The 24,157-nt window shown below is 47.0% G+C and overlaps 2 protein-coding genes across 5 annotated transcripts; one reads left to right on the top strand and one right to left on the bottom strand.

The window, feature by feature from the left end:
* Nucleotides 1–2,223: 2,223 nt before the first annotated feature.
* On the bottom strand, nucleotides 2,224–7,916 carry HNRNPH3 (heterogeneous nuclear ribonucleoprotein H3). 4 transcript variants are annotated; one of them, XM_063164198.1, is made up of 10 exons: nucleotides 7,823–7,916; nucleotides 6,754–6,890; nucleotides 6,085–6,223; nucleotides 5,401–5,543; nucleotides 4,896–4,982; nucleotides 4,471–4,586; nucleotides 3,165–3,300; nucleotides 2,910–2,990; nucleotides 2,742–2,828; nucleotides 2,224–2,524 (listed from the first exon to the last, which is right to left on the bottom strand). In XM_063164198.1, the coding sequence occupies exons 2-10, from the start codon at nucleotides 6,869–6,871 to the stop codon at nucleotides 2,448–2,450; spliced, it is 984 nt and encodes a 327-aa protein (XP_063020268.1). In that variant the 5' UTR covers nucleotides 6,872–6,890; nucleotides 7,823–7,916; the 3' UTR covers nucleotides 2,224–2,447. The 4 variants fall into 4 exon arrangements, with proteins under 4 accessions (XP_063020268.1, XP_063020266.1, XP_063020267.1 ...); XM_063164196.1 differs by having other exon boundaries at nucleotides 5,356–5,543; nucleotides 7,823–7,915; XM_063164197.1 differs by lacking the exon at nucleotides 7,823–7,916 and adding an exon at nucleotides 7,513–7,589 and having other exon boundaries at nucleotides 5,356–5,543.
* A 755-nt stretch (nucleotides 7,917–8,671) lies between these two features.
* PBLD (phenazine biosynthesis like protein domain containing) lies at nucleotides 8,672–20,764 on the top strand. Its single transcript, XM_063164195.1, has 9 exons — nucleotides 8,672–8,884; nucleotides 10,889–10,988; nucleotides 11,427–11,525; nucleotides 12,059–12,168; nucleotides 12,314–12,343; nucleotides 12,876–12,964; nucleotides 14,045–14,217; nucleotides 14,988–15,050; nucleotides 20,155–20,764. Exons 1-9 carry the CDS (start codon nucleotides 8,801–8,803, stop codon nucleotides 20,265–20,267), a joined length of 861 nt encoding a protein of 286 aa, XP_063020265.1. The 5' UTR covers nucleotides 8,672–8,800; the 3' UTR covers nucleotides 20,268–20,764.
* The last annotated feature ends 3,393 nt before the right edge of the window (nucleotides 20,765–24,157 follow it).

Here is a 24,157-nt window from a genome sequence, read left to right as displayed (position 1 = left end):
CTGCCCACAGCCCAGCCCAGCTCCCGGGGCTGCAGTGAGCACAGATTGCCCAAAGCCCAGCCCAGCTCCCGGGGCTGCAGTGAGCACACTGTGCCCAAAGCCCAGCCCAGCTCCCGGGGCTGCAGTGAGCACAGATTGCCCAAAGCCCAGCCCAGCTCCCGGGGCTGCAGTGAGCACAGATTGCCCAAAGCCCAGCCCAGCTCCCGGGGCTGCAGTGAGCACAGATTGCCCAAAGCCCAGCCCAGCTCCCGGGGCTGCAGTGAGCACACTCTGCCCAAAGCCCAGCCCAGCTCCCGGGGCTGCAGTGAGCACAGATTGCCCAAAGCCCAGCCCAGCTCCCGGGGCTGCAGTGAGCACACTGCCCAAAGCCCAGCCCAGCTCCCGGGGCTGCAGTGAGCACACACTGCCCATAGCCCAGCCCAGCTCCCGGGGCTGCAGTGAGCACACTGCCCATAGCCCAGCCCAGCTCCCGGGGCTGCAGTGAGCACACTGCCCATAGCCCAGCCCAGCTCCCGGGGCTGCAGTGAGCACAGATTGCCCATAGCCCAGCCCAGCTCCCGGGGCTGCAGTGAGCACAGATTGCCCATAGCACAGCCCAGCCCGGGCAGGTGTCAGCTCCTCCTCCCAAGATGGAGCCCCAGCTGTGCCCAGGGAGGGCGGAGGCGCTGCAGAGCCGCGCATTTCGCTCTCTGCATTTCGCTCTCTGCCGTGCCCACACTAACGGGCTCCTGCCAGTGCACCTTTCCTCCACCTCACTCTTAAGGTTCTTCTCCTGCAGTTGAATTATCTCTGGTGCTGCCACTTGGGACACACCTCAGCTTCCCTGGCAACAGAGCAAGAGCCCCCTAATTCTGCAGTGGAACAACGGTTCAAGTGGTTAAGGACTCGTTTCCCCTCCCCTTCGTAGCCAGTGCTGGGAAAGGTTCCTGTGCCAGTTGCCCCTTGCAGCTCCTCCACTCCCTCTGACACCCAGCCACCGTCTCTGGTGAAATAAACTCCATTCTCCTCTCTCCCACAAGAAGACATTTATTACAGATATAACACAGTACTAGCAAAACAGGTGACAGACTTGCAATACCCAAGATCACATTTGACATTTTAAGGGAGGCATTGAGGACAAAGCAGTTAATTTGGGAGATCACACTGGCTCAGAAGAATAAATACCTTTTTCCATTACACATCAGGTATGTTAAGTGTCTTCAAACAATAATTTTCTTACATATCTTACATGTCACAAATGCACAGAAAGTTTTATCACCGTGTTTGGGTTGTGTGTTACTGAAAAGGTATTGGGCCTATAGACCTTTTAGAGATCTTGGCTTCCAATGAGCTCCTGTGTAGAATGGTTTTGCAAACCTTGAACAAATACAGACAAATCAGCTCTCTGCAGTGAAAAAAATGCTGAACCGTGTTTAAACACAGTAAATTCAAGAAAGAAAAGAAGTAATTTGCTTCCAAATCCCCCACTCTTCCTAAAGCATGTTTGCTAAAAAGATCAGAAGTGAAAAGCATTGAATGAACCAGTATTTGACCTATGTGGTGTTAGCTCCAAGCTGTGCTGTTTGTTAGGCTGGCAGGTACAGGTGTGAAATGCAGGCTCTGAGCACCACAGCAGGGTGGGAACCAACGTGGCCGTGGCTGCTGTGGGGGCACAAAGGGGGCACATGGCTGGGGTGCTGCCCCTTCACAGCTGGGCATTGCTGGGGTGCTGCCCCTTCACAGCTGGGCATTGCTGGGGTGCTGCCCCCTCACAGCTGGGCATTGCTGGGGTGCTGCCCCTTCACAGCTGGGCATTGCTGGGGTGCTGCCCCCTCACAGCTGGGCATTGCTGGGGTGCTGCCCCTTCACAGCTGGGCATTGCTGGGGTGCTGCCCCTTCACAGCTGGGCATTTGCTGGGGTGCTGGCAGCAGGAGGAAGCCAGAGCAGTGACTGAGCCTGCACAGCGTTCTGCTGTGCTGCAGTTAGCACATACAACTTACCAAAAGGGTTTAGGAAAGTAATTACCAAATAAACTAACCTACTCATCTACCCTTCTCCCCTAAACAAGTGAAAGTTTCCATTTGTTCACTAGACCAAGATTACATAGAACTGAATCAGTGTTCATAGGAGTTACAGTACAACCACCTTTATGGAACCATAGTACAACATTTTAACCGACTGTAGTCTGGAATATGTAATACATCCTTAGGAGTAACTAGTATAAAAAGTATCAACATCAGTGGTTTGAATATAAAAATTTATTTAAAGTCAGAGTATGCAACAAATAAAACCTACAGAAAACAGATTTTCCCATCACAATCTGTTGCTTACCAAATAATATTGTGAAAACACATTCCTTCAGTCATTATAAAGTTCTTAAAATACAAAAGAAATTAAATTTTGTAAGAAAGTCTAGTAGACCAGAGACTGTTTCTTCCAAGATGTTCTGCAGAAGCAAGGCTATCCTTCAATACATCCCACGCCAGCCTCCTCCACCCATACTGCCTTGCCCATAGTATCCTCCACTATTTCCACTGCCACGACCTGCAAACAATTGGCACAAGGTCACACACACACCCCCCAAAGGGAGAAGAAATGGGATGGGTGACACAGAACAAGTGGTGAAGGTGACAGCTCACACCACTGGTTGCTGCTCTTAACCAGTGTCTGTAGCCCAGAGACCGAGCTTCAGGAACCAGTGCCCCTCTGTGCCCTGTCCCCCCCAGTTACCCACACACATTTACAGAGAGCTTGTACTCACTGTATCCACCCAGGCCGTCCGGGGTTCCGTAGCCACCGCTGTAATTGCTGCCCATCCCCATTCTACCGACGGAGCCGTACCCTTGATCTGCAAAGCCAAAGACAACGTTACCAGCCTGAGCCCGTCAGCCCTGGCACAGCACCGGCCCCGTGTGCAACGGATGCCTACCCATTCCATCTCTGCCATAGCCTCCCATTCCAGAGCCACCTCCCGCAGTGGAATTCAGGAACAGCTCAATATACCGATGCTCTGTAGGAAGCAAAAAGCTCGGTTTGTTTTGTTGTCCAGAGCAGCAGCAGAGGCACAGAGTAACCCCCGCCCCTCACAGGCAGCAGGCCCCACACAAGGGAGTCTGGAACACGAAACAGGGAAAGCTCAGGAGGGATGGGCTGCCCCAGCAGCAGCAGGGAGCGCGACACTCACGCATGTGATTCTTATCCTTGGACATGGCGGCCACCGCGTCCTCGTGGGTCACAAACTCCACATCTGCCTCTCCTGTGGCTCTTCCATCTGCTCCAATGTCAATGTGAACTCTTATAGGGTTCAAAGGGGAGAAAAACTAGGGAGAAAACAAATTCAAAACCAACCACGTTAACTCGAGGCAGGTACTGGTTTTCCATCTGCATGGTTGGTGGTGCACTGCTTTAGTTCAATGCCATCCTGGCACACAGATTTACCTACTCACTCCTCAAGCAGTACCTGGTGGCTGTGGGACATTCAGCACAGGCCAACCTACATTTACAACCCATTGTCACTGCACAGCCTGGAGAGCTGCAGAGCCCGAGGAGCTTTCTTTGAATGCACAGACACAAACAACTCCTGCCCACACGCTCTGCTCCGAGCAGCACAGTTCAATGTGATGGCATCCTGGACAACAAAATCATCAGCTGGTTTCCACTTGGCTCTGCTCTTCCAGACTTCTCAAAGCAAGGATGCATTCATGGAATTCAAGAGAAGCTGCCTGTCAATACTCTCCTCACTGCCCCAGACCTAAGCCTGACTTTTGGCCCTTGCTGTCACAGAGCTTTACCCCAAATGGAACAATCAAACTGGCACAAGAAAATCCACCTCCATTTAAGTAAACCAACCCACCCACAAAAGCAAACAAGAATGGAGCTCTGCATATGTAATACACAGGTGCCACTGGCAAGACAGCCTCTCTAAAGATGTGCTATGTTTAAACCAGGCCCTGTATCCCAAGAAAACTTTTCCCACTACAACACATCTGCACTGACTCCAGAATGCACTCCCAAGATGCTGCAGATGCACCTCTCCCTGCCACCCTGATCTCTTACAAGAGGGATCTTACAGTCCTCTCCAAGCCAACACAGCCTGCCCACCCTGCCTCTCCTGAAATAGTCTCAGAAAGGCCAACAAACAAATGTGCAAAATAAGCAATTTAAGTTTCACGCCTTCTGTCATTTTGACAAAGTCAGATAAGCTTAAAAAAAACCCAAAGGCCTTAAAATGAGGATACTGATTACAGCAAGTGTTGTCTCTGCAATCCATCTTTCATGGAAACGAACGAGCAGAGAGTGCAGGGATTAATTTAAATATAGCTTAGCTGACTTCCCTGGTAATCCCACCTCAGACAGCAGCTCTATCCAAGCTGGCTGAGTTTGTGCAGCTGTAGCAGTGAGTGGTTTGAGAAGGCTCCCCCAGGTGGGCTGGGACAGGCAGGGACATGCACGCTGCTGGCAGCAGAAGCCCTTTCCCCCGTGGTACTTACGTTAGCAATATCGTTTTCCGTGGCTCGGAAAGGCAGCCCTCTCATGTGAACAAAATGACCTCCACCATGGAACCCCGACCCTGCATCTCCAGCTCCATAGCCATGGCCTCCCATGCCTATTGGAAAACCCAAACCAAAAAAACCCACACACCTCTAAGATCATGGAAAGCCAAAAGTCATCGCTACTCTTTTTCTGAAAGCACTTAAACATACCAGTGAATGCATGGTGTTTACACTTCCCCTGTATCAGCCCAAACTTAGCCACAAGCCCTGCTAAGCCATCTAGTTCCCTTTCCTTAGGACTGCCCAGGCCCCTCCCCTGTTTCAACAGCCTCCTTTACCTAATGGCAGAACCAAACTATTATCTCTGTCTTGCCACTCAAGTAACAGGGAACCTTTTGAGACAAACTATGAATTTGTTTTACCTCTCCCATCCCTCATCCTGTCGTCATAGCCGTCGTTTCCGTAGCCATAGTTATTATAGCCACCATAATCATCAAAGCCTCCATACCCTGTGCATGGAGAGAGAGAGGAGCCATCACACCACTGCTCACAGCTCACACAGCCACGCACACACAACACCCAGCGCTGTGCCAACAGCCTCTGCACGCTGCCAAACCTGCATTTCTCAACACGGTGCACATTGTTTTATGTAACACAGACTGAAACATGCAAATGGAAAGGTCTGATTCTAATGAAAATAGCTCCCTTATTATTAACATTCATCTTAAATACTCGGCCACGTGTTTTGATACATTACAATTTTTTCCCAGATAAATACATCCAACCAAACGGGCATTACAGCTACTGCCATTTCTTATTTCTTGACAAGTATGTCAGAAACATGAAGTGCCAAGAGAACCTGTGTTCATTAGATGAACATACCACCGTCATATCCACCACCTCCTCGACGCATTCTGTCATACATACTTCCACGCCCAGCTCCATAATAACCCCCTCTTCCTCCCAATGGTCTATCATATGGTCCAGGCCGCTGTTGTCCCATCATTCTTCTTGGCATGTCAGAGAATCCTCTGATTTCGCTCTTACTACTTTTGAAGATTTCAATGTATCTAGTGAGAGAGGATTTTCAAGGCACCAGTAAGAACACAGGCAGAAGCAGTTTGAACTTCACAAAAGGTCACACTACATTTTCTAGAGCCAAACGTACAAGCCAATAGCAGTGACTAGAAATACCATACAACTTAAGTTTCTCCTCAAAACTGTAAGAATCTTAAGTGTATTTTAAAAAACCCACTTTAGAGTGGCAAAAATTACTATGTGAAAGTTCTAGCTGTACAAATTAAGCTTAAAGCATGTCTTTCCAGTATGAGAAACATACTGTTGATAAACAATGGCTGTAGCAGCATTTATCACAAATTACCCTACATGAGCATGATTGAAACAGTTTTCTGAGTTTAGCAAACTACCCGGTGCAATACTGTCTCCCCCACCCCCCAAATCTACCGTATTTCCCAAGTTAACTTAGGATCAGTTACAAAAATTCTTAAAAACAGCCAATTCCCCAATGGTCCCCAACCCCCCAAAAGCATTACTGACCCACAACCCCCAAAAAAGAAAGATTTAACACCATCCCAAACTCTCCATCCCCACCTGTGCCCTATTCTTTCCTTGTGTTTCCCCAGAGCATTTTCTGCTATCTCCTTTGAAGCAAACTGCACGAAGGCCTCCCCTGTGCTTCTCCCCTGGTAGTCCAGCGTCAATGTTATCCCATTTGGCACGATTTCCAACCCTTTAACCCAAGGACAAATAACCCCGTCAAGGGGAACAGTGTTAAAGGCTGAAACATTCCCATCTGTAGCAAATACTTAAAGCATATCTAAACAACAACAACGAAAAAGAAAACCACCTTGTTTCCCCCATCACCCAACAATACAAGCCCACGATCTTTGCATTAAACATTAACGGATTTAGCCGTACTTTTCTCTTTAGACGATACAAAAATGCAACCACCTAAGTTACACGAAGAAAACATAGCTACCAATCAAGCAATTTAACTGATCCAAATACTAACATTCAGGTTACCCCCCTGTGCAAGGTATGCTTCCCACCTCGACAAAATCAGGTACATTTTGTGTTCTACTATATCTACGGTTATCTGTGCTTCATTTACAGGGCATAAATCTTAAATTAGATACATTGATTTAACACAATCCCTCCCCAACCACCCCATTAACAGCTATTAAACATGTACAAAACACCGTGTAAAACATACAAAAAACTCTAAAGAAACCCACTACGCTTCGACTATACTGGAGGTACCTTGGAAAAACTGAACAATCTCTTCTTTACTGCACCCAAATGGGAGGCCTCGGAGTCGTACCACCGTTCCGTCATTGGTTGTATCATTGGGCCCATTGTGTTTTCCACTCCAGTCCATCTTTTATTTAATTTAAATCCTAGAAAAAAAAATAAAACCCAACAAAATAGAAATAAAAAAACCCCTGAGTTTCCGTCCGCGCTCAAGTCCCGCCCTAAAAAAGAAATCTGGTAAGCCTTTATTTTGAAAACACGATGGATCACGAGCTTTGTTTCTGCTGGGGATTGGAGGCCGGGTTTCCAGGCCCAGGCCGGCGGGATGATCTCAGCCCGCCCCGCGGGGCCGCCGTGCCGGGATCGCCGCGTGGCCGGCGGGCGGCACGTGGGCAGCCCGGCCATTGACTGCGAGCACGCTGCGCACCCGCTCCCTACAGCCCCGTGCGCTTTGTTTGTACGGCTGTTTTTCCCCTGCGGCACAGCAGCTGAGGAAGGGGCTGGAGGCGCAAGGCCTTTCTTTGTCTGCCCTCAGCCGGGGCCGTGTGCGCGACTGGGCCGGGTGCGGGGGGGCACCGCCGCCGTGCCACAAAGGGAGCCGCCACGGCCGCCCCGGCAGGCGCGGAGCCGCCGCGCTCCCGCCTCCCTCCCGGGACCGCGGCCCTGACCCCCGCCCGCTCCCCGCCGCCATTTACCGCGCCTCCCCGGGGCGCCCGCCGCTCGCCTGCCCCGCTCCCGCCGCGCCCCCCGCCGCGCCCCGCTGCCCACCTCTAGCCTCGGAGGTGCCGCGCTGTGCCTGCCGCCCGCCCCGCCCGTGCCCCTCACCGCCGCAGGATCCCCGGCCCGCCGCTCTCCCGGGGGCCGCCGCCGCCCTCGGCTCCACCGCTCAAAATGGCGGCCGCGATCGGGAACGAGGCTCCGCACCGCCTCCCCCTCCCCCTCCCCCGCCCACGGGCGCGCGCCGGGCCCGACCCGGCCCCGGCCGGGCCCCGAGCCCCCGCCGGCGGCGCCTCCGCCCGCCGAGCCCCCCGGGCGGGCCCCGCCGCCGCTCCCCGGCCCGCTCGCCCTCTCCGCTCACCGCGAGCCTCTCGCGCACCCCTGGCCGTGCCCCGGCAGCCGCTCGCGCCGGGCAGGACGCGCCTCTCGCTCTGCGCCGAGCCGTGCGGCGGGCCCACAGCTGCGCAGCGCCCACGGGCAGCACGGGAGCGTCCGGGCCGCGCGACTATCGCGATACCCGCGCCGCGCGCCGCCTCACACCCGCCTGGGCGGCTCCCGCGCACGCGCCGCTCGCGGGGGGAGAGCGGGGGGGGGGGGGGGAGGGTGGAAGGGAGCGACTGCGCATGCGGGGTAGGGGAGGGGGCGTTCCGCCTTAGCCTCTCGCCGCCTCCTCTGCTGAGGGGCCGCCCGGGCGCGTGCGCGCTCCTCCCTCGGTCACGCGGCCGCCGCCGCTCGTTTTGGCGCCAAGCGGGAGCGCGCGCGGCCAGGAGCGGGGGCGGGGCGCGCGCGTGCCCGGGCACCCCCTCGCGGCGCCGCCGTCCCCTCGCGCCCGCGCTGATGGCGGCTGCGGCGCTCGTGCTCCGGAGCGGCCGTGCGGCCGTGCTCTGGAGCTTGTGTCTCGCTCAGCGCGTCCCTCTCCCTCGGCGCAGCTTTGGGAGGCACTGAGGATGAGGAAGGCTGCCCGCTGTGGGCGCACGCCATGGCTGCTCCCCACATCTCCTCAGCAGAGCTGCCGGCCCGGGCGGGATCCCGCCTCCCCTCAGTGCGGGACACACCGGGCCGGGCGCTGTGGGGGAAGGGCGCGCTGAGGCGTTCAGGGGCTGGCGGCGAGGCAGGTTAAATGTGTGGTTTAGTTTAGAAAAAGGATAATAAATCAGTGCGGAGCGCCAGGGCGGTAGGAAGGACTCGCAGTCTCTATCGGCGCTAGGAAGTGACGGGATGGGCCCGCCGGCCCCGCCTGCCTCAGCAGAGCTTTAACTCGGGGCTGTGCTGGCCGGGGTGTAACAGGTTAGAGAGCACCTGGCCGAGCGCAGCCTGCGGCTAAACTGCGCACGCCACAATGCAGATTCCCATTTTTACGGTTGATGCGTTTACAAACCGGCCGTTTTCTGGAAATCCTGCGGCAGTTTGTCTGCTTGAAAATGTAAGTTTAAAAAACCCCAACTGTTTTTTGAGGTACTGCAATGACATTCGCCGTTCTGTACTTGGCCTGAGCACTCAGCGCTGCGTGAGACTTGCTTTCTTTACTCGAGACTTCGGTTTTTCAGACCATGGGACAAGAATACTGAGAAATTAGCAAAGGAGTGCTTTTTTTTTTTTTTTAATTCATCAAAACGATGTAATACAAGACAATGTTTGAAGTTTTTGTGGGCTGTTAACATGTTAAGGAACAAACTGGATTTGAGTTAAGAGAAATGGCTTAATTTCTTCAAGAATAATTCAGAGTAAAAGTTCTGAAGAACTAATAAGGACTCACAGTGAGCTCCGAAAAGTAACGCTGTAAAACAGAATCGGTGCTCAGCTGAAGGATTAAACTGTGGGGTTTGATTTTGGTGTGGGTTTTCTCCCTTTTTTTCTTGAATCTTTCCTCTTTCTCTGGATAGAAAAAGAGCAGGTGCAGGCCTCGATCTGAATCTTTCACCATTAGTGTGTTGGGTTCGGCTTTAGCCAAGTTTAAACAAGCAACCAGTTTTTATTGCTTCAGTGTTGGATGGTGGTTTTGGTGCAGTTGACAGTAGTTATCCTCCTCATCAGGGTGTTGTGAACAGTTGATGCCAATTGGTACCAATTTCTAACAAAAATAATTATTAAGATGGATCAGAAATTTACAGGCCTTGTGTTGTTTGCATAGTAGCTCCTGATAAAAATTGCAAATATGAAAATATGTGTAGAGTAGCCAGTGGCAACAGCTCGAAATGCCAACGTGAATCCTTTCTAGAGTTCCTAAGTCTGTTTAAATTTCATATAACATTGCCTACTTACCAGGTCAGCGAAAGCTATGACTGGGAAGATCTCTCTTCAAGCTTATTTTTGGCCCCATAAAATCTGAATACCCTCAAAATTATCTCTGTATTAAAATTATGAGCTTCTAATTTCATTTCTTAGTATTAATTTTACTTTATTACATCAAGATATCATGAAGCTTCCTTACTTGCATGACTTTGGGATGCAGATGTTTAAATTTTTCTCCAGTTCCTGGAGAAGCTAAAGCTGAGATCCTAATTCAGCATTTTATTCTAAGATTGAAGGAATTGTGATGCAGCCACGCAAAACAACTGTTCTCTGCTCCCTCCAGAGTCTCAGCAGATGCTTTACAGCAAAAAAAGCAGGAGAAATAAATGCAAGAATGGCAAAACCGGTCCTCTCTGTGTCTCAGAGGTGCCACAGGATGGCAGTGTTTCAATAAAGTTCCGCGCCATTAAAAAGAAAGGTTGTTTTAATAACGTTTTTGCTGGTCCTTGTCCTGGTCTAGGATCTTTGCGGTGAGTGGCAGAACTCTTCCTGGGACAGAGGGAATGTAACTGTGCTGTAGAATGCGAGGATGTTGTTTAACCGTAGGGAATTCAGTCTGCAGGTTATTTTGTAGTTGTGGTTATTTTGTAACCAGTTGCTGGTTTTTTAATCAGTTGCTGGTTTTGTAATCAGTTGCTGGTTATTTTGTAGCTGTGGTGTGGCATTTTGGCTGAAAAGGGTTAGTTGTTGAAGGAAGTAATTCAGGTTTAAAGGACACATTTTTATCTCAGAGGCTGAACCTGACCAGGTCACTTCAGCACTTTGTTTCGCTTGAGTTTCAGGATTTGAAAGATTAGATTCTCAAAGCTGGCCAGTCAGCAGAACCATGAGGAAAGAGCACTGGAACGTGGGCCAAGGAGAATGTTATACAATCCCTGGCCTTGGGTGGCTTGGGATCAATGTCCACTGCCTCAAATCACAGGCCCTTTGGGAGCCCCAGCTCTTTCATTTCTTCTTTTTTCTCCAATTTGTCTCTTCTCAGCTCCTATGTTGTCCCACTTAAAGTCTTTTTTACTCTCAGAGATTATTGTGAATTAAAACTGAATCCATGTTTTTTTATAATAGAAAATTGACAGAAAGTTTGATTCTGCACTTTTTGGCCTTTTCTTGACTGGATTTGTTACGTCTTCCCTAGGACCTGGATGAAGATTTGCACCAAAAGATTGCAGCAGAAATGAACCTTTCTGAAACAGCTTTCATCAGAAAACTGAAACCTGGAGATGACTTCACCAAAAGTTAGTGGTTCTGCTTACAAGAAAGCATCAGACCAATGCAGAGCTCATTCAGAGCAAGATAATTCATACCTGAGCTAACTCCAGTACAGGCTCTGTTACACCAACAAAACCATCTGTGGCCTCTGAACTGCAACCTGGCCTCCAGACCATGACTCTGCCTCTGTAGGATTTCATAATACAGACACAGAGGCCTTGTCTTCTAAATAATTCCTGTCCAGGACAGGGGAAAATCTGTGCAGCATGCAGAGGTTGTTGGCCTGGCTCAAAAGGGATAGCTTTTCTGAAAACTCAGTGTGGAATGGGTACCTGGAGCTGTGTTTAGGACCAAGGAAGTTGTAGCATGCATTTTGATTAACTGAAACATCATCGCTTTATTTTTATATTGAGGTAAAATTAAGATCTAGACTTCTTCCACTTAATAAACTTTATTTTTCCAAGGTTCCTGCTTTGGGCTCAGATGGTTCACCCCAGCCAGTGAAGTTCCTCTCTGTGGTCATGCTACTCTTGCATCAGCTGCTGTGTTGTTTCATGTACAAAGTAGGTTTACAACCTATCTATTTCTATAGTTCTTTAGAGCATTTACCCCTAATTAACATCTCTGGTTTTTAAGACAAAGGCAATTAAGCATTCAGAACATCTGTAGGACACAGCTGGAGGTACCCTGGGTATCTTTCACTGCTGCTGTGTAGTTCCAAGGCTGTGGTGTGATGCCTGCCCTCTGACTGCCATGCCCTACTGTTACTCTGGTTTGGGAAAGGTGCTAAATATGCAGATGTCGTCTGGGAGAGGCAGAGAGGATTTGATGAATAGGGAATATTGCTCTTTCTGTTAAAAGGGCATTCCCATTCATTCTAGGCAAATGCAGGAGTGATTCCCTGACAATTGCTGTGTTTATTAGCCTCAGCAGATTTGTTGAGTTAGTTGGGAACTTTGCCCAGAATACAATGTTGCTCTAGATATATTTGAGCTGCATAACTAACTTTTTCTGAATGTACTGAGCTACTCTTAGGGCTATGACAATTTGGATTAAAATTATACTGTTTGATAATGTTGCAATGTTCTCTCTCTAGAAAATACAAACTCAGTTCTCACGTTTGTGACTCTGAGTGGGGAATTAAAGGCCAGACAAGTGAAAGATCATATTGTCCTGGACTTGCCACTTTACACAGCCTACCCCCAGGTTAGTCAACATTTTATTCAGGACAGGCTTTCAAGGAAAGTGTGTGTTTGTATGTGTATGTCAGTCTATGTGTCTGTCTGTAGTTACAGAGATACATACATATATATTGCATTTTTTACAGTGTGTGTTTGTTTTTTTTCTTCAGGAACTTAAGGAAGTAGAAGAATTAATAAAGGTAAAAGAAAAATCCATCAGTTGTCTTAGAAAAACATTTGTAATAGCTTTGCTTATTTTTTATGTGTTAAAATGGTTAAAAATGGTGACAAGGCACTGCTTGATGTGCTCCTGCATTGGAAACACCAGACTTCAAAGCTCTCAGTAATGAGTCAGTGGGTCAGGGAATGGAGTTCTCCAAAGAGTGCAGCTTGCAGCTGAACCTGTGTCTCCCATTTCCATTGACCAAAGCGTCAATATTTACTTCAATGGCATTTTCAGCCTTTTGTGTGCATAAGAGGGCAGTCTGTGTCCTTGCCCTCCTCTAGGTCCTGGATTCCTTCCTATCTCGATGTGTCTGGGACTTGTAACTCCCCCATATCCACTCCAACACTCGGTGCATGTGCTTTTCCTGCTTGCATGTGCTTGAGGGTTGCATGGCAGACCTTGCATGAGCCCTCTTCTGGCAGGAAAGGTGCTCTGTAGAAGTGCTAAGGGAATAACATTTCGTGTCCAAGTGCTGATGGATTTTTCCTGTCCCTGCATTGCCCCAGGCAGCTGTTGGTGACATGAGTGTCCAGGACATCCGCTACTCTCCCGACACAAGGAAGCTCCTGGTCCGCCTCAGTGACACCTATGACAGGTACACTGCCCTCTTTCATTGTGTTAATCTGGAGTGCAGACACTGAGCTGGCCTCTTTATCCCTCACATACCAGGCCCTTCTGTCTAGTGTTAAATCAGGTGGAGGTTAGAGACCTCTGATTTAAGTTTCTGTGTGAAGTGGTTGTTTTATCTTGTAACATGAGCTCACTGAAGCTGCAAAGCTGAGTAGGATCATTGTGAAATCTGTCCTCAAGAGAAGGAGCTGCAGGAAACAGATTTTAATGATTTTTCCCATCCATCTGAGTCTAAAGATGGGAAGTTGGGAGCCCTGCTTCAGTTCAGGGCACACTGGCAGAGTGCCAGGGATTCTTCCTTCCCTGGGTCTGTAATCTGCTTACTCATGCTTAACAGCACCATAAGTGGCTTTAGGGAGAGAATTCCAATTCAAATTATTCCAAAGCATTTGGTAATCTCATCTGAACTTCATTGTTAATTCAAGCATGATTTAGGTATATACTGCTGAAGCATAACTTCTTTAATCAGCCAAATTACTATTATTACAAACTTGAAGTTTGGCCTAACTAATGGTTAAAGTCTGGGGTGCTGGGAAAAAGAAATATTCTCAGCTGAGTATTTATAATTTCACTCTTTCAGACTGTTTTGTTGGGAAGCATCAGGCAGGTGTAGACTGCTTTAGAATGCCACGAAAACCTGAATGATGTTAGTTATTTGCCTGCTCTGAAAGGAGGTGGAGCACTGGGTACATTCCATAGTGAGGCAAGAATTCTTTCAATGATTCAAATGTTGAAATGTTGAAACAAGGTGAATTTTTGGTTTTTTTTGGTGGCTGATATTTCAGGATGCTCTGTTTTCAGAGATAAATAGGAAACACATGGCTTGATGTTTCTTCTCTGCTCATTCAGAGTGCATGAGTTTCAAGGTGATTTTTCTGTGAAATACCATTGTGAGGACAATGCTAGGGGTCTAGGCTCCTCTTAATATTTTAGGGCTGGATTTGAATTGTAGAGAAGATGATTCCATAGCTTTATTTTTCTTTTCAGTACTTATATTCATGTAAAATGAATTATGGGCTATTAAATTTTCAAAATTATATTCAAGGTCTGTGTTGGAAAACTTGAAAGTGAATGCACAACACTTTTTGTCAGCTGAAAAGACAGGGAAATTGAAAGGACTCATACTCACTGTCAAGGGAAATTCCAGTGGAAAAGGCCATGATTTTTACTCCAGATATTTTGCACCTTGGGTTGGAGTTCTGGAAGACCCTGTTACAGGTATGTGTTTCAATTATGAGCAGCTCATACTTTTTGTTTCAGTTCAATTCAAAGGTTCTTATTCAGATTCCTTTATCTCTTTTTGTACTTTGGAGTCTCTTATAAATTACTGGTTTATATGGATAGCAGGAGTGCTCATTAAAATAAAAACTTTTATGGCTGAGGCAGACTCATTCAGAAAAAATCAAATCACCTTCTTACAGATATTCTTGTGTCTTTTTCAGTATTACAATTAGATAAAAGTGAGAGTCTGGCTCATTACTGGATGAGTGTTGCAGTGGAAATTTCTATCCTCTTCTGGTGGTGTTCTTTTTTTGTGGCGCTTTGGGTTTTTGTTTGGGTTCTTTTGCAATGCGTTTCAGCTGAGATCTTGCCTAGTTCCTGCCCCTGCTGGTGTTCTCAGGCCTGTGGGAGCTCAGCTGGCTGCCTGTTAGGGCAGCAGGGCGTGTTCCTGCCTGTTCTGACATTGCTGCAGGATGCTGTTCATGCTTAGGTGCCATTTCAGTATTAGTCTGCTGAGAACTGTAGCTAATGATGGTGCCCTCACCTAGCAAGATTTCCTTTGGAGCTGGAGGATGTGGCAGTAATACTGCTTTACCATAAATGGAAATGATAAACTCTAAAGTTCTGTCTGCTGTGCAGACTCTTAGGTTTTTTCACCCTAAACACACATGGCACTTGATTTATGATATTTACATTTTGACTATGCTTACTCTGTAAAGTAGCGATTATAGTTTAATTCTGTACTTTGTTTTCCAATTTCTTTTAAGGGTCTGCTCATGCTGTTTTAAGCAGCTACTGGTCAGAGCAGCTGGGGAAGAAAGAAATGCTTGGTAAGAGAAACTTTTATTGCAAAGCTGTCCATTTGTGTAAATCTACTCACTAGAAAAGAGAAGGTTGTATTACTACTGCAATCCAAACCATAGCAATAACTCCCTGTCCATTTCCTCAAGATGAATAGAATATTAAGTAATATTTTGTGTGTGAGGTAATCTCTGAGAAATTGCTTCCTTTCCTATCCACCACCATGACACATCATGCCCCAGGGAGTTTGAAGTGCTGGTTTCTGGATCATAACTCTCTGCTGTCAGTTTTTGATCTTGGCTTTGGGGTTTTACTTCTCATGACCTTGCATCATACCTGGAGCTTGGGGAAGCTCAGGGGATGTTTGTGTTTGGTTCAGTCAGTGAGATATGCCTGTTAGGTCACATCTTTGTTACTAAGCAGGTGGAAAGAAGCCAAGAGAAGCTGTTACCATGTGCCAGTGCTGTGGGAGGGATTTGGGTGACTCCTTGCTTCTCCTGTTCCTGCTGCTTTGCCAGAGAGCAGAACAAGAGAAGCAACACAAAATACTCTCATCCCCCACCTGGTTCCCAAGAGGGGACAGGGGGCAGTTCTGCACACAAACCTTTGGCCACATTTAGTCTAGAGCAGAGGGTGGGTACTTGATCTAATAAAGTGTTTTGTCCATAAAAATAAACACTTTTCCAAACAAACAGCTAGCCTGAATATAAGCCTTTCTGTATTGGGTAAAATGAATCTCAGAACGGATTTTCTTGAGGATGGGAAGTCGTTAAAGGCTCCACCATGAACAGGACCTGCTCCATCATGGACCAAAGGAAAGATTTAATGTTCTGTCCCAAAGGTCTTGTATTCACATTTACACCACACAATATCTGTGAGTAATTAAGTAATGCTGGGGGGAGGTGGGGGGGAATCTCAACATGTTTTCTGAAGATGAAAAACTGCCTTTGGTAATGTGTCCTTTAGGACTGGCTGTTTCTCAGAAGCTTTTGACATTTCTGGATGTTAATGTGGGACTGAACCTCCCCATACCATCTACAGACACTGCTTCTTTAAGTACTCAAATAGGCTGCAATTCTGTCTGTGCTTATAATTCACACTTTCTACCTCTTTTGCATTTTCTTGTATTTTCTATGTACCGTCCCTGTTGTGCTTTTAGAGAAACTAGCTCAAGCAGCCAGGGCAACTGATACTGTCATCAGCTTCTCTAATGTGTTCAGCACAAAAACAGTCCTATCTGTCCACAAGTTAGGTTTGTGTTGTTTGAGGGTTTTTTCATGCAGATATGTCCTCAAACTTCTTCTGTGTTAGAAATCGTGCAGAACTGTTTTAAACAGGACAAGTTGATGTATGTTTATGAGAAATAACTTTTCCTTTCATGTGTCTGTCTGAGAGGTATCAGGTAGTACTGGGCAAATTCTACTATTAATGAGATTATTTGGAAAAGATATCTGGCATTCAAGGGCATTCCATATCAGCAAGTATTAATAAATAAGAGCATCTTTGCATTTTTTAGAAACTTCTGTGGTGCCTTCTGCAATATCTGATACTTTTTATTGCAAGAATAAAGGAAGATTTCTTCCATAGAATGAAGCATCTGTTAGTTCCCAAATAGATTGCACATAAAGTAATATAAAAATGTGGAACATGAAATCTGTTGTCAGATCTCTCTGGCTATTGAGGCCTTTAGGAGGAGGTCAGCTGAAGCATCAGACTTAATTTCCTGTGTTTGGGTTCTCTTCCTACTTTTTTTAGAGTAAATTCTCAAACAACAACCACTCCCTCTAACCACAAAGAGAATTTTCCAGTACTTTTACAAGGTGAAATACTTCATGATCTTTCCTTGAAGCTGGGTCCATGTGCTTGAATTTGTGCTGCTTGTTCAGTCAGGGCTTTGTACCAGTCCTTGCCTTTCTTGCATTTGAGGAGTCTCTGCAATGTGTACAAGCTATAATCTCTCAGATGTACAGACTTCCACAGTTGCTGGAGAATGCAGTGCATAATTTGTGTGTGTATTCAGTCCTTCACACTGCTGTCACATTTCTAAGGTAACATTTATAAACCTGCACAAGGAATTCCATACAGCCAAACCAATTAGGGAGCACTTCCCAAATTATTGTGATGACAAGGGCTTACCCAGGACAGTGTTTATCTCAGTTTAACCTAGGGGAATCTTGCTACACCAGTGTACTTGGGATAACTGCATTTATTTGTGGGGGAATTTCTTTCTTTTTACTGCCTTTAACATCTCTGATCCCTTCTGGTACAGCATTTATAGCAATTATAGCTATAAACCTGGTACAGGTTTATAGCATTTTAGGGTTGTTTTTTGGAGGGCAGAAACGAAACAAAAATTACCACCAACATTACTAAGAACAACAAAACACATAAAGAGACAGAAGAAGTTGATTTGTTAAGGTACAGTGAATCTACCTGTATTTAGGTTTTTGCTAATTTGAATTCTCATGAAGTCAAGAGTTTTCATTGCAGTTTTCATCTTTTACAAGTAATCTCAACACACAGATTGACAACATCAGATTTATGCACAAGTGTTACATTTCTTCAAAGGAGAGGTGTTTCCCTCCATCAATCACCAGATTTGCCCACCTTTTTTCTTAGAAAAAAAAAAAGTCTTGGAGATCTTTGCTTGGCTTTAAGGAACACATGCTTCTTTCAGCATTCCTCTCTAGGGTTTAGAAATTCAAGCATAATACTGGTGATTTCCTAAGTGTTATTACAGGAGTGTCAGTTATTCCTGAGCTGATGGCATTCTGAAGAAAATCCATTATTCCTTCAGTTGGTTAGGCAGGGGTCATTGAGCTCCATGGAGGCTGGTGAGGAGCTCCAGAAGAAGAGGATAATGTTTGTGCAAGGCCCCCAGCTGCTGTGTGAGTGCAGGGGTGTGATGCTGTGCTATCACCAGCCTTGTGGCTGCTCCAAACTTTCCTGTGTCAGGTTAACCACAGAGGAGCCCAGGGCACGCTGAGCTCAGCTTTAGATGCTGTCTGTACACTTGTACATACTTGTTTTCATAGCAGATGTGTATAAAATCTGTGTACAGTGAGAAGTGCTCCTGTAAATACAGGTGTGGGATCTAAAAGGGGAGTGCCCTTCAGAGATGCCTGAAGCCTCCAGAGGCACTGCTGTTAAATGAAGTCCTCTAGGTACTGAAATGTTCCTGTTTACTCTAGGACATGGCATGAAATACCTGTGCTTGTGTGTGAGAGAAGGAATAGGTCAAGGATTATTTTCATATAAGCTTGTCTAAGAATTTCTTTTGTGAGTTAATTTTTGTTTTTCTTCTACTTTGGAAGTTTCTTCCAAAAAAGAAAAGTAAAATAAAATGGACCAATATCAAAACAATCTCAGCAATCCTGACATGAAAGAACTAAGAGTTTGGACATTTAAAGAAGAAAAAAACAAACCAAACCAACCTTTGAAGAATTGAAACAATTAGTCTCTTTTATTTCAGTCTGCTATTGTGGAAGACCTTGGTGTGTCTCCACACCTGGCAATAAAGATTGATCAATTTTAGCTGGCATGGGTCTTGTAAGAGTCTAAAATATTCACTTCAATTACTACTTGAAGCATTACTCCGTTCACAGGTGGTGTTCTGACAAGTTAAAAACAAGCCATGGTTCTATAAATGGAAAAGAACAGAAAGTATCAATCTCTAAATAGCTCCTGTTTCTGCTCTTTCAGAGTGCTTGCTTTGTCTGGGAATGTAATCTAATCAAAGAAGGGCTTTCTTAGCAGCAGTGCCTGAGAGAGAAATAGTTTCAAAGCACACAGCATGTATGGCATCAGAGAGCCTGTGCTCTGTTGGGGTCTGAATACAATCTCTACCCAATTTATAAATTGTGGGTTTGAGGGGAAGAATGTGCCCCTTAGCTTTGGACAACTTCTGGAGCAGTTGGAAGTTCATTGAGTAAGAGGACTGAACATTATTGCCTCTTCATCCCTTTAGAGCCTTTCACAAAAGCAACACTGCTCACAACTTTCCTAAATGCCATTTGAGCCAGACCCTTTTCTGGTCAGGCAACTAGAATGAGGCTGCTGAAACGAGTTAGAGACTCCACGTGCTGGGTGAGCACCATCCCAGCTGTGTATGGCTCAGCAGTCCAGACAAAAGCTGAATTCTCTAAGCAATTACAAGCAGGAGGCTGTTTGTGCTTCAGGTTTACTCAGGTGTATTAAATTAAATCTTCAGGATTCTATAAATCAATATCTGTTGCATCCTGTGTAGGAATTTGGTGGCAGTTTTGACAGCTGAAGCAGCATCTACATTTCTTTGTAGACTTTTCCCACTGCCTTTGTGAGCTTGTTACCCTTTAGCCAGGCACATTCTTTGAATGCAGTGTCAGCTTTTGGTGTCCAGTGCCAGTAAAATGGTCATTCCTTCTCATGCAGATAATGCTTGGTGTTCTTCCTCCTTCCCTCCAAAACCTCTATCCCATGAAGGGAGAATTCAGAACTTCTTAGATACATGGAAGAAACTAAATTTGCTGCAACAAAGCAAACTGCCCCTCAGTGCTTGTATGAAGTAGCAGTTTTGTCAGGCTCAATAGAAAAGGTCTGGTTGGAAATACCTCAGCTGACCTTCATCCATGAAGGCAATTCATCCAAGGTATCCCTGGTGCACTGCTTGCCCTGGTGCTGCTGGTTTCTGAGCCAGGAGCCTCCTTTCCCTGAGATTTCATGGATTTCTAAGGAATTTGTGACACACAGTAGTTTTTAACTCTGAATTCTTTTCTCTTCAGTGTTTCAGTGCTCCCCCCACCTCAGCTGACCTTCATCCCTGAAGGCAATTCATCCATGGTGTCCCTGCTGCACTGTTGGCACGGGTGCTGCTTGCTTTCTGAGCCAGAAGCCTCCTTTCCCTGAGATTTCATGGATTTCTAAGGAATTTGTGACACACAGTAGTTTTTAACTCTGGGTTCTTGTTTCTCTCCAGCGTTTCAGTGGTCCCGCCACCTCAGCTGTCCTTCATCCATGGTGTCCCTGGTGCACTGTTTGCCCTGGTGCTGCTGGTTTCTGAGCCAGAAGCCTCCTTTCCTGGAGATTTCATGGATTTCTAAGGAATTTGTGACACACAGTAGTTTTGTTTAACTCTGGGTTCTTGTTTCTCTCCAGCGTTTCAGTGCTCCCGCCGTGGAGGAGAGCTGAAGATTTCCGTGCGCGGTGACGGCAGAGTTGACATTGCTGGGCAGAGTGCTGTGGTGCTAAAAGGAAACCTGACTTTGTGAAAGAGCTGCCACCAGTCTCCCTCTGCTCTCACTAATCACTAATGTTACTCTAATTATGCTGATTTTATCTCAGCTCTAGGCAGTGAATTACTGCTGTTCTCAAAATCTTTTATTACTCACTGGCTATTTTTCAAAATTGCCTGAAAGTACTCGCTTCTCATCTTCAAAATCCTTGGTATTCCTCACTTCCATCTTGCCACTTCCTATGTGCACTGACCAATGAAAACGTTCGAGTACAGCTATCTTGTTTTTCTGCCTTTAAGTGATTCTTCTCTTTATTTCCAAATTCCATGTTAAAATCCCTTACTGCATCTTGGATTAAACTGTTAGCATCTGTTTGATAATCAAACTTTTCCCATGTAGATAATTTTTCATGAAATCTGAATTAATTTTTAAAAAAAAAAGTATATTTTCTTGGCTATGTATTGAAATGGCAGCCATGTTCACTAACTTACTTGAATTAAAATATGAAAAAATATAAATGGTTCAGAAATGTGCCTTGTGGTTCTGGTTCTCTTTTATGAACAGTATTTTTTGAAGTCAAATGATATTGCCTTTGATCATAGCACTGCTGCTTAGTCAATACTTTTAATTAAAGGTTTAGTAGATTTAACAGATTGACCTTGTGATGCACCTAAAGCTGATTAAAATCTGAGGGGAAACTTTATTGGTTACAGCAATGTCAATTATTTTTCAAAACCTGAAGATTTTCTCCTAAACTGAAAGTTTCTTCTATAATCTTTGTGAAGTGTACTGCTTCAGATTTTGTCACCATGATGTGGTCTTTCACTGGATTTATTGGGAATATGGAACTTTCAGTGACTAGCTAAAACTGTTTTCTCTTTCAAGTCACCTCTGTCTTGAGCTTTCCTTCAGTTCTTTGCAATATTTCAGGGTGATGTGTTTTGAATTCAGAAGGCACTCTAATACTGTGGGAACAGTTGGGTGTCATATCCCATTAGAAATCATCAGGAACTTAATTGTGCCCAGTTCCCGTTTTTCCATTTATTTTGAATTTTATCAGAACTTGCTAGGTACATCTTACTTAAGTCCAAGCAGCTGGACAAGCAGCAGTGTGAGAATCTTAGTTTAAGTAGAAAATTCTATCTCCTGAAGCTACAAAGGGCATACCAAAACTGAGATTTAAATGCACTGCTCAGTTCAGGGCTAGGACAAGGAGTCTCCAAATGGGAATGCACGTTCTTCTCCTGCATTCAGTCTTGCTGGAGTTGTGGAGCTGCATGATGATTTATACACATGGGCTCGTGATCAGGTGCAGGTCACAGCTGTGGTGGCAGCCTTGGCCTTCTGTCCCCACAGCTCGGGTTGTTCCTGGGTTGTTCCTGGGTTGTTCCCTGGATGTTCCCCGGGTTGTTCCCTGGATGTTCCCCGGGTTGTTCCCTGGATGTTCCCTGGATGTTCCCTGGGTTGTTCCCTGGATATTCCCCGGGTTGTTCCCTGGATATTCCCTGGGTTGTTCCCTGGATGTTCCCTGGGATGTTCCCTGGATGTTCCCTGGATGTTCCCTGGATGTTCCCTGGTTGTTCCCTGGGTTGTTCCCTGGGTTGTTCCCTGGGTTGTTCCCTGGGATGTTCCCTGGGTTGTTCCCTGGATGTTCCCTGGATGTTCCCTGGGTTGTTCCCTGGATGTTCCCTGGGTTGTTTCCTGGATGTTCCCTGGGTTGTTCCCTGGGTTGTTCCCTGGATGTTCCCTGGATGTTCCCGGGGTTGTTCCCTGGATGTTCCCTGGGTTGTTCCCTGGATGTTCCCTGGGTTGTTCCCTGGATGTTCCCTGGGTTGTTCCCTGGTTGTTCCCTGGGTTGTTCCCTGGGTTGTTCCCCGGGTTGTTCCCCGGGTTGTTCCCTGGATATTCCCCTGGTTGTTCCCTGAATGTTCCCTGGGATGTTCCCTGGGATGTTCCCTGGGATGTTCCCTGGATGTTCCCTGGATGTTCCCTGGGATGTTCCCTGGGATGTTCCCTGGGATGTTCCCTGGATGTTCCCTGGATGTTCCCTGGGTTGTTCCCTGGGTTGTTCCCTGGATGTTCCCTGGATGTTCCCTGGGTTGTTCCCTGGGTTGTTCCCGGGGTTGTTCCTGGGGTTGTTCCCTGGGATGTTCCCTGGGTTGTTCCCTGGGATGTTCCCTGGGTTGTTTCCTGGACGTTCCCTGGGTTGTTTCCTGGATGTTCCCTGGGTTGTTCCCTGGATGTTCCCTGGGTTGTTCCCTGGGTGGTTCCCTGGGTTGTTCCCTGGATGTTCCCCGGGTTCTTCCCTGGATGTTCCCTGGGTTGTTTCCTGGATGTTCCCTGGATGTTCCCTGGGTTGTTCCCTCGGTTGTTCCCTGGATGTTCCCTGGGTTGTTCCCTGGGTTGTTCCCTGGATGTTCCCTGGATGTTCCCTGGGTTGTTCCCTGGATGTTCCCTGGGTTGTTTCCTGGATGTTCCCTGGGTTGTTCCCTGGATGTTCCCTGGGTTGTTCCCTGGATGTTCCCTGGGTTGTTCCCTGGATGTTCCCTGGATGTTCCCTGGATGTTCCCTGGTTGTTCCCTGGGTTGTTCCCTGGGTTGTTCCCTGGGTTGTTCCCTGGGTTGTTCCCTGGATGTTCCCTGGGTTGTTCCCCGGGTTGTTCCCTGGATATTCCCCGGGTTGTTCCCTGAATGTTCCCTGGGATGTTCCCTGGGATGTTCCCTGGATGTTCCCTGGATGTTCCCTGGGTTGTTCCCTGGATGTTCCCTGGGTTGTTCCCTGGATGTTCCCTGGGTTGTTCCCTGGGTTGTTCCCTGGGTGGTTCCCTGGATGTTCCCGGGTTGTTCCCTGGATGTTCCTGGGGTTGTTCCCCGGGTTGTTCCCTGGATGTTCCCTGGATGTTCCCTGGGTTGTTTCCTGGATGTTCCCTGGATGTTCCCTGGGTTGTTCCCTCGGTTGTTCCCTGGATGTTCCCTGGGTTGTTCCCTGGATGTTCCCTGGATGTTCCCTGGGATGTTCCCTGGGTTGTTCCCTCGGTTGTTCCCTGGATGTTCCCCGGGTTGTTCCTTGGGTTTTTCCCAGGGTTGTTCCCTGGGTTTTTCCCGGGGTTGTTCCCTGGATGTTCCCTGGATGTTCCCTGGGTTGTTCCCTGGATGTTCCCTGGGTTGTTCCCCGGGTTGTTCCCTGGATGTTCCCGGGTTGTTCCCTGGATGTTCCTGGGGTTGTTCCCCGGGTTGTTCCCTGGATGTTCCCTGGGTTGTTCCCTGGATGTTCCCTGGGTTGTTTCCTGGATGTTCCCTGGATGTTCCCTGGATGTTCCCCGGGTTGTTCCCCGGGTTGTTTCCCGGATTGTTTCCTGGTTGTTCCCTGGATCCTTCCCTGGATGTTCCCCGGGTTGTTCCCCGGGTTGTTCCCCGGGTTGTTCCCTGGGTTGTTCCCTGGGTTGTTCCCTGGATGTTCCCTGGATGTTCCCCGCGTTTTTCCCGGGATGTTCCCTGGATGTTCCCCGGATCCTTCCCTGGATGTTCCCTGGATTGTTCCAGGCTGCAGAGGCTGTGCACCTTCTGGAGCAGCAGTGCTGCTGCTTTCATTCTTCCTGCTGGTTTAGGCAAAGCTGAATTTGGCCCATAATCAGAGACAAAAAGGCTTCTTTAGGAGTAAAGTGACCTCAAGAACCAGCTATTGTTCACTCATCCACATTTAACAAATAGACAGTACAATAATTTGTTTTACTCAAGAGGACTAATAAAGAACAAGGCCCATACATTTTAAAGAGACTTGTTATATAAATTTCCTGACCAAACTAATATCTTTGCTGCTTAAAGCATTTTTTTAATAGTTTACTACTACTTTGTCTCTATTTCTTTTCAGGATAGAAAAATCACCAGAGCTCAGGTGGGAGGCTATGCAGTAATGTGTTTGTAATC

The sequence above is a fragment of the Melospiza melodia genome, chromosome 9 (assembly GCF_035770615.1).
Source record: "Melospiza melodia melodia isolate bMelMel2 chromosome 9, bMelMel2.pri, whole genome shotgun sequence".
NCBI lineage: Eukaryota > Metazoa > Chordata > Aves > Passeriformes > Passerellidae > Melospiza > Melospiza melodia.
This window is presented reverse-complemented; position numbering and strand designations above follow the sequence as displayed.